This window comes from Misgurnus anguillicaudatus, chromosome 20 (genome assembly GCF_027580225.2).
Source record: "Misgurnus anguillicaudatus chromosome 20, ASM2758022v2, whole genome shotgun sequence".
In the NCBI taxonomy this organism is placed as follows: Eukaryota; Metazoa; Chordata; class Actinopteri; order Cypriniformes; family Cobitidae; genus Misgurnus; species Misgurnus anguillicaudatus.
The window spans coordinates 17,522,894-17,537,506 of record NC_073356.2 but is presented as its reverse complement, the minus strand read 5'-3'; the positions used below and the strand labels follow the sequence as shown (position 1 = coordinate 17,537,506).

The window sequence follows — 14,613 nt, the reverse complement described above, 5'->3', positions numbered from 1 at the left end:
TAGGTATGCAGTGTCATAGGTACATCTTTGACGTTTATAACAAACCAAACCGTTTGAAAATCGGTAAAAAATTAAGCAAGTTATGGTCATTTAAAAGTACCTGCATCATTAAAACTCAATGCTACGAGTGAGCGAGCGCCCTGTCGTAAGATGGCCGCCAAAATGCGGACGTTGCACTCCATTGGCCAGCAGCGCGGACGAGCCATCTAGCCTTTATACATATCTATGTGCTTACCTGGCAGCCATCTTGAGTGTCACAGTCAATTATGTCCCTTCCAACAATTTTTTTTTGTGAAAATGTTAGTTCCTTGAGGGCTTAAACAATGACTGAAAATTGTTGCGGAGGATGAGAAAATTGGTTTTGCACACATTTATATTTCTTATTATTGTCTCTACATTTACCAATGATCACCAAATACCACATGTTTCTTTACTGTAAATGTTTATAGTATAACATGTACTGAAGCTTTTTATTTTTTAGATTTTTTCATTATAAATATTTCTATGTCAAAGAACCCAAATCCAGTCATGGACACGTTGCGGTAATAAAAATGTTCCCCTTAAATGTGGAAAAAACAACAAAATTGGTTTGTATGATGTCATTTGAAATCACGTGCAAAATAGTACATGAAGAGATGTTTATAACTGTATGCTTCTTATTTTGATACTCTTACTTTGCATTTACTTTTTTTATCAAAATGTTTCATGACACCTCATAAGTCTAATTTCGTGAGAATCACTGTAAAAAATACTGTAGACTATACTGTGGACTTAAGGTGTAGATCATCAAACCTGTGCTTTTATTCGTTCATACACATAACAGTTCTTGTTTTTTTTTAAACTGTGTCTTTCGGACTGATTGCTAGTGTCCCACTAAGCAGCAAATGCCCAATATCACTGTGGTTAATTAACAGGTTTAAAACAAGAACAGACTCCTCCATAATGATTAGACTAATTGGTCAAATTTAGCAGAGAGCTGACTTGCAGTGGGGTACCGCTGGGTAAAGTACGCCCTGCTAATAAGTCATGTTGCCAGTTAGCAGGATGGCAGACTCGAGGGACCATTCTCAGTCCATGCGATCCTCGGGCTATTAGTGTTGTGCTAATGGTTTATTTTCCTTCATCCACATCTTTAACCTCTAGACCTCATGGGCTCATGCTTTACTCCGAATTCAGACACGAGAGTCTATCGTCACTGTTTGTAGAAATGGGTCATGCAGAGGAAGACACAAGCAAAGCATTAGTTAGTCCGGTAATGACTGCCTTTATCTTGCAAGATAAAGTGCAAGATAATATAAGTGGTCATTTTGCAAATGCTTTTATCCAAAGTGACTTCAAATGTACTTTATGATTGAACGATATTTCCCACCTGTGATAAGTAGCTTTCTCAGGGGTGCAGTAGTTGTGCAGCCGGGCCCTCCTGAAAGAACGAAATGTGCCGTGTTTGCTCTCGAAAGCAATTGAAGAATAGTTACACAACAGGAATCGCTCATGTCCCTCTCATAGCATGAAGAAATGCATCTAATTTAATCCTAATGTCTGTGGTTAGTGTTATAACACACATCGTGCCACAGATCCATATTGGGGTTCCTTCCTGAAACAAGAGTGATCGCGTATTTTGCCCATGAGAGCTGACGTGATATGTGAGTAGCCGAATTCAAAACGTTGCCTTGTTCCCGAATGTCTCCGTGATCCGTGCCATTTAAAGGGAGGGGACGTCTTTATAGCGGCCATTAGTTCCGCCTTTCTCGCTCCGTAGGATACGCCAGTGAAGGGCAACTCAAATGTCTTTCTGTTGGCGTACGCACAAGCGTAGAAAGTCAATAGTCCTTATCAATTGATGGCTTGTGGTTTCAAATCCAACAATACAGTAGGTTTGTCCGTACCACACTAAAACTTCGTAAAACCTTGGCGTAGTTGAGTGAGATGGCCGATTTGTTTACGTAGTGTTGTCATTTTGATGGAGAGCTTAAGCCGGCTACCTGATCTGGCAATATCTTTGAGACTTGCTCTACTGGGCATGACAAAAAGTGTGAATCATTGAGCGCTGACATCTCTGAATGAGACAAATCACTTGATTCAAACATTGTCTTTTGCAAGGTCAAGGATAGGAAAGCCCAGGGCTTTTAGGGCACACAATCGCTTGCCACATGTGCCGCTCATGTATTTACAATAACTTTGCCTTTTTTATTCCGTGTATGTGTTTTGGCAATGATTATATTTTTTGTTTGCACACTACCGTTAATAAAAACTGAGTCAGGTTACCGCTGAAGGCATAATCATGACTAATTGTTTTGATTCGTACAATGTTGCCGTTTGCTCCACCACGGCACGACTCGCTTCTCCATTACCGCGAGACACTCGAACCGCGTTAAGCGTGTTAGACACAGGCCAGACGGAGGCCAAGCTGCTTTTTTACATTACAGTTTACTGAGAAAATGATTACAGTGTTTTTGTCAGGGGAGTTTACACCGATTCATTCTGAATGTAACTATTTTGTCTCCTAGCTTTTGCTCATCTAAAGCTCGTATTTATTTTAATGTGCGCGCTGTGATTACGTTCAACATCGCATTAATGCATCTGAAGGAAGCAAACACGATTTATTTCGCTTTTACTAGCCCCCGCTTTGCATAACTCCTTCTTTTTGGCTGTCTGCCTGATTAATTGCTGTCTTGGGTGCACATTAGACCGATACTTAACTATGATGGAGCGCAGCTGTAGACTCTCAACTCGGATTGCTCGGGATTCATTGCGGATAATTAGCGGCCCTCTTGACCAGCAGGTTTATCAGGGGTCACATTCCATAAAGATCTCATAAAGATCTCTAGAATGTGATGAAGTGTGTGCTGTTCGGTTCCCAGGTTTTTGTTTTGTATATAATTGCTGTTTGGGATAGAATTGAATTCTGCCGGGGGATTCATTTGTGATAATTAACACAGAAGTAGCTACCTGAACATAACTGGTTTCTCTCTGTAGTAATTAAATAATCTTGAAGATTTTGTAAACTTTAATTGCATTTTAATGCATTTGGCGGATGCTTTTATCCAAAGCAACTTATAGTGCATTGCTAGGTATAAATTTATATCGATACGTGGGTAGGGTTGGTTATGGTTTAAATTTGATCAATTCCGATTCTTTTAATTTCCAGTTTTGATTCCCATGTGGTAAAAAAAGAAGTCAGAAGTACCCGGATGATCTACTACTTCCAAAAAGCTTTGAAGTGTCCATTCGATGGACTTTACTATCCCGTGGGCCCCAGAAAGGAGTCATCCAATAAAAAGGAGAGGCGTCATCATATTCAAAAACACCTGTTCAAAAACAGGAAAATTATTATTCCTTGTGTTTTAATTGCGCTTGTTTAACAGCATCCGAGTTAGCCGCTTATTGTTAGGACTTGATGTATCAATACAGCGGAGGTAGTACGTACAAATTTCATTCAAACTACCTATATTCATTCTACATAGAACGTACTGTTTTAACGGTCGATATGTTGGTACTTATATCTAATTTTATATGTTTTACAATATATGGTCTATTTTAAAGGGCACCTATTATTGCCTTTTTACAAGATGTAATATAAGTCTCAGGTGTGCCCAGAATGTGTCTGTAAAGTTTTAGCTCAAAATACCCACAGATCATTTTTTATAGCATGTTCAAAATGCCCCTATTTGGGTGGGAGCAAAAAAGCTGTTTTAATGTCTGTACTAGGGATGTCCCGATCAGGTTTTTTTGCCCTCGAGTCCGAGTCATTTGATTTTGAGTATCTGCCGATACCGAGTCCCGATCCGATACTTCTATAATAAATAAAAAAAGAATAAATAAGAGCGAAAAAACAGAACCAGGATGTTCCTTATGTCATGCCGCACGCATTGCTGTTTCTGTGTGGAGTCAAAAGAGTCTAACTCTGTGCCAGTGCATAACTACAGATGTGTTAAAAAATAATGAGAATATATATAGTATATGTACAGGGGTTAAATTGGGATTTGTTTTGTGGGGATGCTCTGTTGGGAGGGAGGGTTCGAGGGGTAACATGTTTAATCCTGATGACAGCAAAGCCACTGGTGTGTTTCAATGACATTTTGGACCTCTGATAGGATTTTATAAGTTGTTTTAAAGCTGTGCCACATGTTGACCCAAACTTTAAAACCTGAACTTTAAATTATGCAAATCTATGAGTCTGACACCCTATATGCATTTGTTGCACATGTCATTATGCACAATTGATCAAACTTTGAAGGAAGTTATAAGAATCAACCTCCTTGACTTATTCTAGGCATAAGATAGACTACCCAAAAAGACTCAATTAACAAGAAAAACAACATACTGATTCAGCAATATATCTTATAAATTAGCCATAGAGATTCCCTAAGCTGGTCAGCAGTTAGTTATAAAATACCTATAGTTAGGTAGTAATTAATCTGTATAATCAAAATACATTATATTAAACTATAAAATCAGTTGTATCCAGTTATCTAGTTAACATCTTGTAATGAGATGAGTGACATGGCTAGACATACTTTAATACTTTGTTTCTAGACTTCTATTAAGTTTTCTCCACGTGGGCACCATTCTTACCTCTCTATCTATCTCTCATGTCATCTCTACAGTATCCTGCGCGAATGCGCGTTCTTGAGGTTCTGAGACGCAGAGCTGCGTCTGAGCACATGATGACAAAAACGATCAACGCGTAGTTTAAATGAGCGGTAAAAGCCCGGTTTTGTCGTGGGTTCCTTGCACGCAAGTGTGTGAAGCCTATGACTGAAAGCACGTCAATAGGCTTGTTCGACTTCATGCGGCGCCGCAACAATCGACAGCCGGGTGACGTCAAACTACCGCGAGAGTGATCCGCGAAATCATACGGAGGAGTTTGCTTTTAAATCGCTCTCGCGGAACTTTGACGTCATCCGGCTGCCGGTTCTTATGGCGCTGCATGAAGTCTAACAAGCCTATTCTCTTCTCATCAATTCACACGCACCAGCGCAGCGCGTACACTGGCGCGGAGCAGAGCGAGACCTTTAATGGATTTTAAACCCTGATATGTATCCGAGTCCTGATCGGGAGGTAACGTCCGATTCCGATCGAGTCTGAAACCACGTGATCGGGGCCGATTTCCGATCACGTGATCGGATCGGGACATCCCTAGTCTGTACCTTTAAATGCAAATGAGCTGCAGCTCCTCACTTTCTTACAGACAGTGAGCGCTTTCAGTTAAAATAGATCTGATAAATACAATCTGAGACAATAGTATCTAGTGCACAGAGTACAACTCGCTGAGTGTGGAAACTTTGGTAATGCAGGACTTTAAATGGGCGGGGCTTTATCAATGTGACCTCATAACGGCATGTCTACAGAGACTGCTTTGTTTTAATGAGGATTAAAAAACAAGGAGCGGGTGGATTTTTTTTTTCATCGTAGGGTGGTTGTGTTCACACTGCCAACACATATTATGTCCAAAAAACTTGTAAAAGTGGATTTTGCATTTTAGGTGCCATTTAAAATGTGCATGTTGGAACTGACAGGAGGAACTGAAATGTTCATTGTATAGTAAGGATTCAATTTCTGACCTTAAGTATCCGATTCCAGAATTGGAATTGATTTTTTGATTCCCAATCTTATATGCGTGTTCTTTGGTATTGAAAAATTCCTTACTGCTGAGCTACAGAAACATTATGTTTTTAAAAATGTGTTTTAAAGGTGACTGACAGTATAGTAAACCCAACATCAACTCCAATTCTCTGTAAAAAAAGATTTGTTGGATCAACTTAAAAATGTAAGTTACATGGTTGCCTTAAAATATTTAGTTAATTCAACTTAAAAATATTAGATATCAATTAAAGTTTAAGTTAAACAAGTTACAATGTACAGTGTAATAATGTGGTTTAGACTAAGGCCTGTGCTCGTAACTAAAAGCTTGGAGGTTTGAACTTTAAATCCTGACTGATGAATCCAGGGCTTAAAGTTTTCCGGCACCAGGCCAGATCTCTGGGGTGCGAGTTTATGTGTTCGCCTACAAATAGTAAGAGAGGAACACATCTTTCCTTCTCAAGCAAACTACCAAACTAGCCAATCAGAAATAGAATGGGACGGGTCTTTAAAGTGTGGTTGAGGTCCAGCTGCAGATGTCGAGTGGAGACGCCACGTAGCAAGTAAACGTAGTCAGCAGGATGGAGAGTAATTTATGAAGCCTAGGGAAGACGACCTAATTGATAAAGGACTTTGAATTTGTGTTTTAAACTGAAAAGTTTCCATACTTTACTTTCAGAGTGTCAGATAAATATATACATTGTTTTGCTTGGATTGATCAAAGAGATACGTCAGAGGCTTGCCTGCTCGGAGAGAATCGCCTCGAGTTCGGTCATTTTCCCAACACGCACGACCGCCCACTCCGCGTTGACGTCATTTTTGCCGCGCGCACCAACGCACCCGTGCGGACGCGGCGAGCATAAACATAGCTTTTGTTTTAATCTTAAAATGCACCACATTGATGTACTTACCTAGTGACCTGATTTTGTTCAGTCTGATGGTTTACTTTGGGGCATACAGTAAATGATGACAAAAAGTTTAACAAAAACTTTCTGTTTGCGTCATATTTTAGTGAGTAACATTTCTTTTTATTGTGGTTTCCAATATCATATCGTAATCTGTAGTTTAAGCCTGTCAAGTGATAATGGCAATGGCAGATATGTTACTAGTTAGTTTCAACAATGTGTCCGTCCCCAAAAAAGTTCAGGCTCAGGATTTTTTTTTTGCTTCAACCCCTGTGAATCATCAAGCTGTTGTTTCCTTGAGCAAGTCACGTAACCTAAGGGGTGCCAGGGGAATTATGCTTGTAGTGTACTGCAAATTGATTTGGATAAGCATCTACTATATCAGCAGAAGTTCAGCTTTAATTTGTTTACATTTACACATTTGGCAGACGCTTTTCTCTAAAGCAGCTTACATTGCATTAAAGCTATACATTTTAATCAGCATGTGTTTTCCCTGGGAATCAAACCCATGACCTTTTTCGTCGCTTGCGCAGTGCTTTACCAGTTGAGCTACGGGAATGTTTTACCGTTCATCCAGTAAATGTGCTTGGTCACAATATTCAAAGACCTCATGAATACTCTAAACTGGTCAGTACAGTAGAGAGTTGATTCTGAATATTCATGCGTCACTCCATTAATTCCTGTTTTCCCCTCAGGTTCGTGTTGGGGAAGTTGGAGGAAACACTTTGGGTTTTTACGGCTGCCAGGTGAGTCCAGACGGCTCAATGATTTTGGCTCATGCCTTCCACGGAGCGCTGCACCTCTGGCAACATGACCACAGCCAGGTGAGACACCAACCAGCCGTCTGTCACGCTTGAATGATAAAACACAGTTAATACAGACATTACTCGCCATGATCTTTCCCTAATGAAACGGTCACACCACACGCTATGATTTATGCTAAGTATGGGTGCTCATTTTGCACAGGGGGAGTGGAAGCCTGGGGTCGTGGTTTCAGGTCACTTTAACGCAGTGCAGGATTTAAGCTGGGACCCTGAGGGAGAGTTTATTATCACGGCCGGATCAGACCAAACCACCAGACTCTTCACACCCTGGAAGAGAAAAGGATGCTCACAGGTATATAAAAAAACGTATTTTATTTAAATCCATGTTTCTGTCTGTATGCTTTCATTTGTTACATTTTAAGTTGCCTGCACTACATTGCAGATAACCTGGCATGAGATCTCCAGGCCTCAGATTCACGGCTACGACATGCAGTGTCTGACTATGGTCGGACGTTTTCAGTTTGTGTCCGGTGCTGATGAAAAGGTCCTGCGGGTGTTTAGGGCTCCGAGGAATTTTGTGGAGAACTTTGCCAACATATCACGCACCTCTCTGGAGAAGCTACTGGGCTCCAATGTAAGTAATTGGAATGATCTCATCTTCAAATTTTAATTAGCCATGTCAAATAAAACATCCGTTTTAATTACTCCGAGAGAGGTATTATAGTCTCCCAGTGCTTCATTATCTCAATGTTCTTTATGTTTATACACATATGCATATATAATTATTTATACCATGGGGCTGTTAAACGCTTAATTCTGATTGGTAAGAGACATATTCCACGGCTATGCATTATTTTTAGCACACCTGACCTGCCAAATGTCTTAAAATAACCACCAGAGCAATGTTTGTGGTAATTGTGGTATAAGCGGAAAAATTAACTCTTTGAATTATTTGAAAATAATGCACACCCAACGTTGTAACGCTTCAAGTCGTGCTGCATTACCACCTTGGGTATGCATTATTTTCGACTATTTAACGTCTTGTCGTCAATTATTCCTTAATTTGATGACAAATTAAGGAATAATTGATATTTTTTCCTGTTGCTCAATCGGTAGACCATTGCATCAGCAACGCAAAGGTTGTTAATTATAGGGAACACACATACTGATAAAATGTAATGTATAGATTGAATGCACTGTAAGTCGCTTTGTATAAATCGTCTGCTAAATGCAAAAATCTGACGTAAATTAAAAAAACATGGCGTTTTTGTGAGTCAGTCGGCATAAATGAAAGTAAATAATGTAAACGGGTATATAAAATTTTTTTATTTTCCCCCCGAATGTCCAGGAAATAGCTGATCTGCCAGAAGGAGCCAGCACACCTGCCCTTGGCCTGTCCAACAAGGCTGTGTTTCAAGGTAGGATACTTTAAATAATTTGTACTGTGGCACATTGACCACAGCAGGATTATACTGAAACATTGTGCCGATCCTAAGAGTCGCGAGGCAGTTGCTAACCTTTGCCGTGATATCTGATCACAGGCGATCTTACGTCTCAGATCCCTCAACAGGACACAGATGATTTCAATAGCAGGTCCGACCAATACAAAGAGTCCTACTTTCAACCTCTCAGTCTCACAGGTAATTGGTTATTTATTTTCAATTTTTCTTTTTATACAAATGTTACATTATGTTGGTATCTAAAAATTACTTTTTGCAAAATATTGCGAATGTGCATTTCACAATGGTGTCCCTTAACTAAATTACCGTACTTAAAGGGATACTCCAGTAAAATATCAGAATTAGCCCATGATTTACTCACCCTTAAGCAATCTGATACACACATGTACATAATCTTTCAGACGAGCACATTTGGAGTTATTTTAGTAAATGTCCTTGTTCTTCTAAGCTTATAATGGTAGAAAACAAGGATCAGGGAACAACCTCTGAATTTAAAGGAAAACACCACCTTTTTCAATATTGTACTATGTACTTAGATGAATTAATACATGCGTATCTTTATTCCATGCGTGCACTTCATCTTTGTACAGCGCGTCGTGGATGTGTTAGCATTTAGCCTAGCCCCATTCATTCATTAGGATCCAAACAGGGATAAATTTAGAAGCCACCAAACACTTCCATCTTTTCCGTATTTAAAGACTGTTACATTTTGTGTCACCATACTTACTCTTGTAACTACTCATGTAACAGTCTTTAAATATGGAAAAGATGGAAGTGTTTGGTGGTTTCTAAATTCATCCTTGTTAAATTCAACCCTAAGGAATGAATGGGGCTAAATGCTAACACATTTACGAAGCGCTAAACAAAGATTAAGTGCACGCATTGAAAGAAGATGGGTATGTATTAATTTGTCTAAGTTGAGGTAAGAACATAGTAAAATATTGAAAACCGGTGGTGTTTTTCTTTAAACCCCCTATTAAGAGCATTCATCTTTCAAAGAGGTAATCCACACGTCTTCTGCGTGAAATGTCTATATTTCAAACTTATAAACTGTAATAACTAGTTTCCTTTAATAGTGCCTTAAGACTTGCGAGAGAGAAAGAGCAATGCTTTTTTCCCTAGAAAGAATGTGACATGTTTGTTGGTTATATAAGCTTAAATTATTTTATTGAAATTGATTTTACAAACTTATACGCAATGTAATGAGATAATGCTTTATCACATTATTAAGCAAGTTATTACATATTGCATCTTTCTTCAATATCGTGCAACCCTATTTGAGATATTAGCACCACAGCTCACAGGGATAAAATTTCACAGCTTTTGGGTTACGCTTGAAAAAACGCTGATGTTTTGCATCGCTGCAACATAAAAGACAATGTTCTCTGGTTTATACATGTATCTGGGGCATGAATCTGTGATACCGGAGACAAATGTTATTACAGCAAATGGGGGGGAGGGAGGTGGTTATGTGTACTGAAGCAGGGGGTTTATGCCTCTCTTGCTCTAGGCAAATAGTGGCGAACGTTGTCAACGTGATTGAAAAAGCTCCTTAATCTGGAATCATAATTAGAAAGAAAGCTTATATAATTGCAAAGTTAAAATATTGATGACTGTAGGCTATGGGGCAGGCAATGAGGCGGATGTGGAGTTGTTAATGGAATAATACCACCGCCTTCACCTCGTTCCCTCTTGGAGAAGCAAATATAGAAATAATTCAAATAAAACTGCGAACCAGAAATGAAATCCTGGTCTCCATTCTGTTTCAATTGGCTCATATGTTGCACAAATGAATATAACTGCAATGATATTATTGCAGGCCTTCAAAATGAGAGCTAGATTTGTTTTATGACATATTGTAAAGCTTACGCTCATTGAAAATTGTAGATAAAGCTGCCTTTGTTTCAATTGGTGGGCTGTGTATGTGTTGCTGAATTAAAAAACCATGCATATAAAAACACGGTCTATGTTACATCTGTTCATTTCTCATAATAATGGTTGTATTTTGTGGCTGTGTGTGTGTCTCACCAGAGCCCCCGACAGAGGATGATCTCTTGCAGAACACATTGTGGCCAGAAGTACAGAAGCTGTGAGTGTCCCATCAATTCTCATTTGTGTTTGTCTGCTCTTATTGGCTGCTCTGCATCAGGCACTAATGCCCTGCTACATTATTGCTTAACCAGCTTGCATGGATAAATAATGCAGAATAATAGGTATTTACAGTTCATGACAAGACGCATTCATTCTGCATGCGGTGATGCTAAACAAAAAAAGACATTTTAATGAACAAGTTTGCAGTTTACTTTGTTTTAGTTATAACATTCATAAAACGGTGTACACAAACCTTGTCTGTAAAATCCAGGCTGAAGTCTCAATCTTATTATTATGAGTGTTTGATTAAAGATTGATTTCAGCTATTGATACTCAGTCAATATTAAAAAGATCAATGTCATATTTTCACAGAATGTACTTTAGATTATGTAGAATGATTTTATGTAGAAACCAATAAATCACAAAACAATGACTAAGCGTATTTTCCGGACTATAAGCCGCACCGGAGTATAAGCCGCATCATTCAAAAATGCGTTGTTAAGACGAAATAACATATATAAGTCGCAGTGGACTATACGTCGCGTTTATTTAGAAAATTATTTCACAAAATCCAAGCCGAAGAACAGACATTAAGTCTGGAAAGGCAAGTTATTAACTTACCTGGGAGGTTGAATAGTCTAAATTAACCGAACAAGCTAAGTTTGCAGACTCGTCATTCCGCATCACTGAATCCATTAAATTACATAAATACAGGAGCATATAGCGGACTCTTGCGGCTATAGACGGTAATGATGTCTCTTGCCTCATAAATGTCCAAATTAATTCATGCAAGGCGCACCTGACTATAAGACGCAACACCAGCCAAGTTATTAAAAAAAAAACAAAAAACCTTATAATCCGAAAAATACGTAGACTAGTCGACTAATGGTTACAAAACTTCTATTTAAATGATGGTAAATTAGTTGTTATGAGAATCTTTAATAATAATAATAATAAGAAAAAAAAGGTATACAGTGGGGAAAATAAGTATTTGACACATCAGCATTTTTATCAATAAGGGGATTTGTAATTGGGCTAGTGACACAAAATTTCCACCAGATGTAGCCATCAAGCCAAATTTTGAATTCATACAAAGAAATCAGAACATTTAAGTATACAAGTTGAGTCATAATAAATAAAGTGAAATGACACAGGGAAGAAGTATTGAACACACTTTATTTAATACTTCGTAGAAAAGCCTTTATTGGTGATTACAGCTTCTAGACGTCTCTTGTATGGAGAGACCAGTCGTCTGCATTGCTCAGGAGTGATTCTGGCCCATTCTTCCACACAAATTTTGTGTCAATAGCCCACTTGGAAGTCCCCTTACTGGTTAGAATGCTCATGTTTCAAATACCAATTTTCCCCGCTGTACCTGCAATCTGGAGATCTACAAAGGGGGTCAAGAAACTCCAAAATTGGGTGGGAGCTCCAAAACAAGGTGTGGCTTTCTACCATTGACAGATTGACACGACGCGCCTAAACCCCCATGCCCCAGTGTTTCTCAACTCCAGACCTCACGACACGCACACCAAAATGTTTTAAATGTCTCCCTATATAAAACACCTGATTCAACTTGTTAAGGGCTCATTTTAGTTCTGCATAGGTTCTGTGGTGTAGCCTCGATGCTGTAGGGCAGGGCTAGTCAACTGGCAGCCCATGGGCCAAATGCGTAATAATCTCATCCAGTTTGAGCTGTGGATGCATAAAAAAAATTATGTGACTACTCCGCATGTCACACGTCCGATCGGAAGTGATGTATTTCAGTGTGTTCCAATGGAAACACTGTGTGCGAGGTGAAAATTAATAATCCTTTTTTGTTTAACTTTATCAGTAACACTTGAATCCTTAAAAACGATTGATTACTGAGAAGTAATTTATTAAGTATAAATATATTCATAGATTAAAGCAGATTTTTTTTTACCTGACAGGAGGGGTTCTAGCGTACCAATCACACCGCTTGCGATCCGCATAGAACAAAGGCGTCATTACATTTTTGCAGAGACACGCATCAGGCTACGCACAGCCTACGCTGTGTAGAACCTATGCACAATTATAAATTACACTTTAGTGTGTTCATTTGGGAAATGGGTTTGTTTGACTTCCGCGGTGCTGCGCAGATCGATCGGTGTGTGAAGTCACAGATGCACAAGAGTGATTTGAAAGTAGATGACTCTGTAGGGTAACTATATTGTATGGCGTAATAGCACTTTTGGGAGTACTTTGACTTGGTGCAGTAACACTCATTATGAGAGTGAGAAGGGGAGCAGATTTTTCAGGCGAGTCAAAGTACTCCCAAAAGTGCTATACCGCCATACAATATAGTTACCCTTAAAAATCCGCTTAGAAAAGCGCTACGTTTTATTTTGTGCCACCATACTTGCTTGTATAACTACTCAGTTTAAATAGGAAAAACGTTGATGTGTTTGGTCACTTCTAACTTTATCTCTGTTTGGTACCATTGAATGAATGGGGCTAAGCTAAATGCTATCAAAGTGTTGCGGCACACCACAGCGCTTACGTGCACGAACTAAGATGATAGAGGGATGTATCAACTCTTCTTAGTTAAGGTAATAACATAGTTCAATATGGAAAATGGATAGACTATTCCTCAAAGGATTAGGATTGATTGCGTTTGGCAATTTTTATATAGACGGTTTCAGCAGTAACAACATAAACAAGTGGCGTTCGTGGTCAACACGTAATTTCCGGTAAACTCCGCTAAGAATAAATAACAACAAAGTAATTTTAAAGTAGTTTATTTATATACAAGCCAAATAAACAACACGTAAATTACCTAGGAAACCAAAACATTTGTTATTTTCGACGAGGTATTTGTCAAGAGTTCAGTTTAGCAAATAGTCGGACCATAAAAAAAAATGAAACCGGAAGTAAAGTTCAGACCAGACACATAATGCGTCACCGCATGTGCGTCCGATGAAACCGTCTATAGAGAGACAACCAAAACATTCTGGGAGGTGGGTCGGAAGGACTGGAGTACCATACCCAACCCTAACCACCTCATTTGGAGGTCCCATTTTGGAGACCTCCGGTCTTGCAGGTTTATCTACTTCAATAAATACATCAGATTTATTGGCTTTGAAATCTACTCTATTTCCCCCTTGAGTACTGAGCATTTTTATTGTGCCATCACTGCAACACAAGAACACACATGATGGCCAAGCATTTATGTCTGTGTTTGTGTGCTTGCATAAGTATTTTATAGCCTCAAGTTGCCAAGCTTTTGTTACCCAGAAAACCAAAATGACACATGACTTTGACATTTGCAAAACCATCAGCGGTCTAATACAAAATTGGACACTTAAAGGCATTTTGCACTGGTTGTAGGAACAAGTGAATTTTTTCTCATTTTGTGAAACCGTTATTGCACTTTAACAGGCTAACAATTCACTCATAGTTATCACTTATAAGCAATTCAGTTTTTCTAGTACAGTTTTCTAGGCCAGCACTAGGTAGGCTAGTATAATTTCCATGCATGACTGTAAGTAACTGACAGCCTGGCTTCCCGAGCCATTCATCCAGAGCTGGAAATTACTAAGCAGATCCGCTAATGGCTGCCAGAGCGCACAGCTTTCTTCCACTCCCGTAAGCACAGGAGAGAGAGAGAGAGAGAGAGAGAGAGAGAGAGAGAGAGAGAGAGAGAGAGAGAGAGAGAGACGTGTATGACAATCCTGACACACAATGAATCTTTCGCGTTTGAATCACCGCCCCACCGTCTCTCTGAACCTTTCACGCTGCTCAGCCTTTATTTCTGAGGAGACACTGACAGAACACTCATTAGCATACGTC

The 14,613-nt window shown here is 39.2% G+C and overlaps 1 protein-coding gene across 1 annotated transcript in view; it reads left to right on the top strand.

Annotated features, from left to right (window-relative positions):
- Nucleotides 1–14,613, top strand: part of elp2 (elongator acetyltransferase complex subunit 2) — a 35,485-nt gene that overhangs the window by 9,218 nt on the left and 11,654 nt on the right. Inside the window, exons 11-16 of the mRNA XM_055219468.2 lie at nucleotides 7,184–7,312; nucleotides 7,455–7,604; nucleotides 7,695–7,886; nucleotides 8,601–8,670; nucleotides 8,794–8,892; nucleotides 10,744–10,801. Of these exons, the coding sequence (XP_055075443.2) occupies nucleotides 7,184–7,312; nucleotides 7,455–7,604; nucleotides 7,695–7,886; nucleotides 8,601–8,670; nucleotides 8,794–8,892; nucleotides 10,744–10,801 (698 nt within the window). The remainder of the gene's footprint in view (nucleotides 1–7,183; nucleotides 7,313–7,454; nucleotides 7,605–7,694; nucleotides 7,887–8,600; nucleotides 8,671–8,793; nucleotides 8,893–10,743; nucleotides 10,802–14,613) is intronic.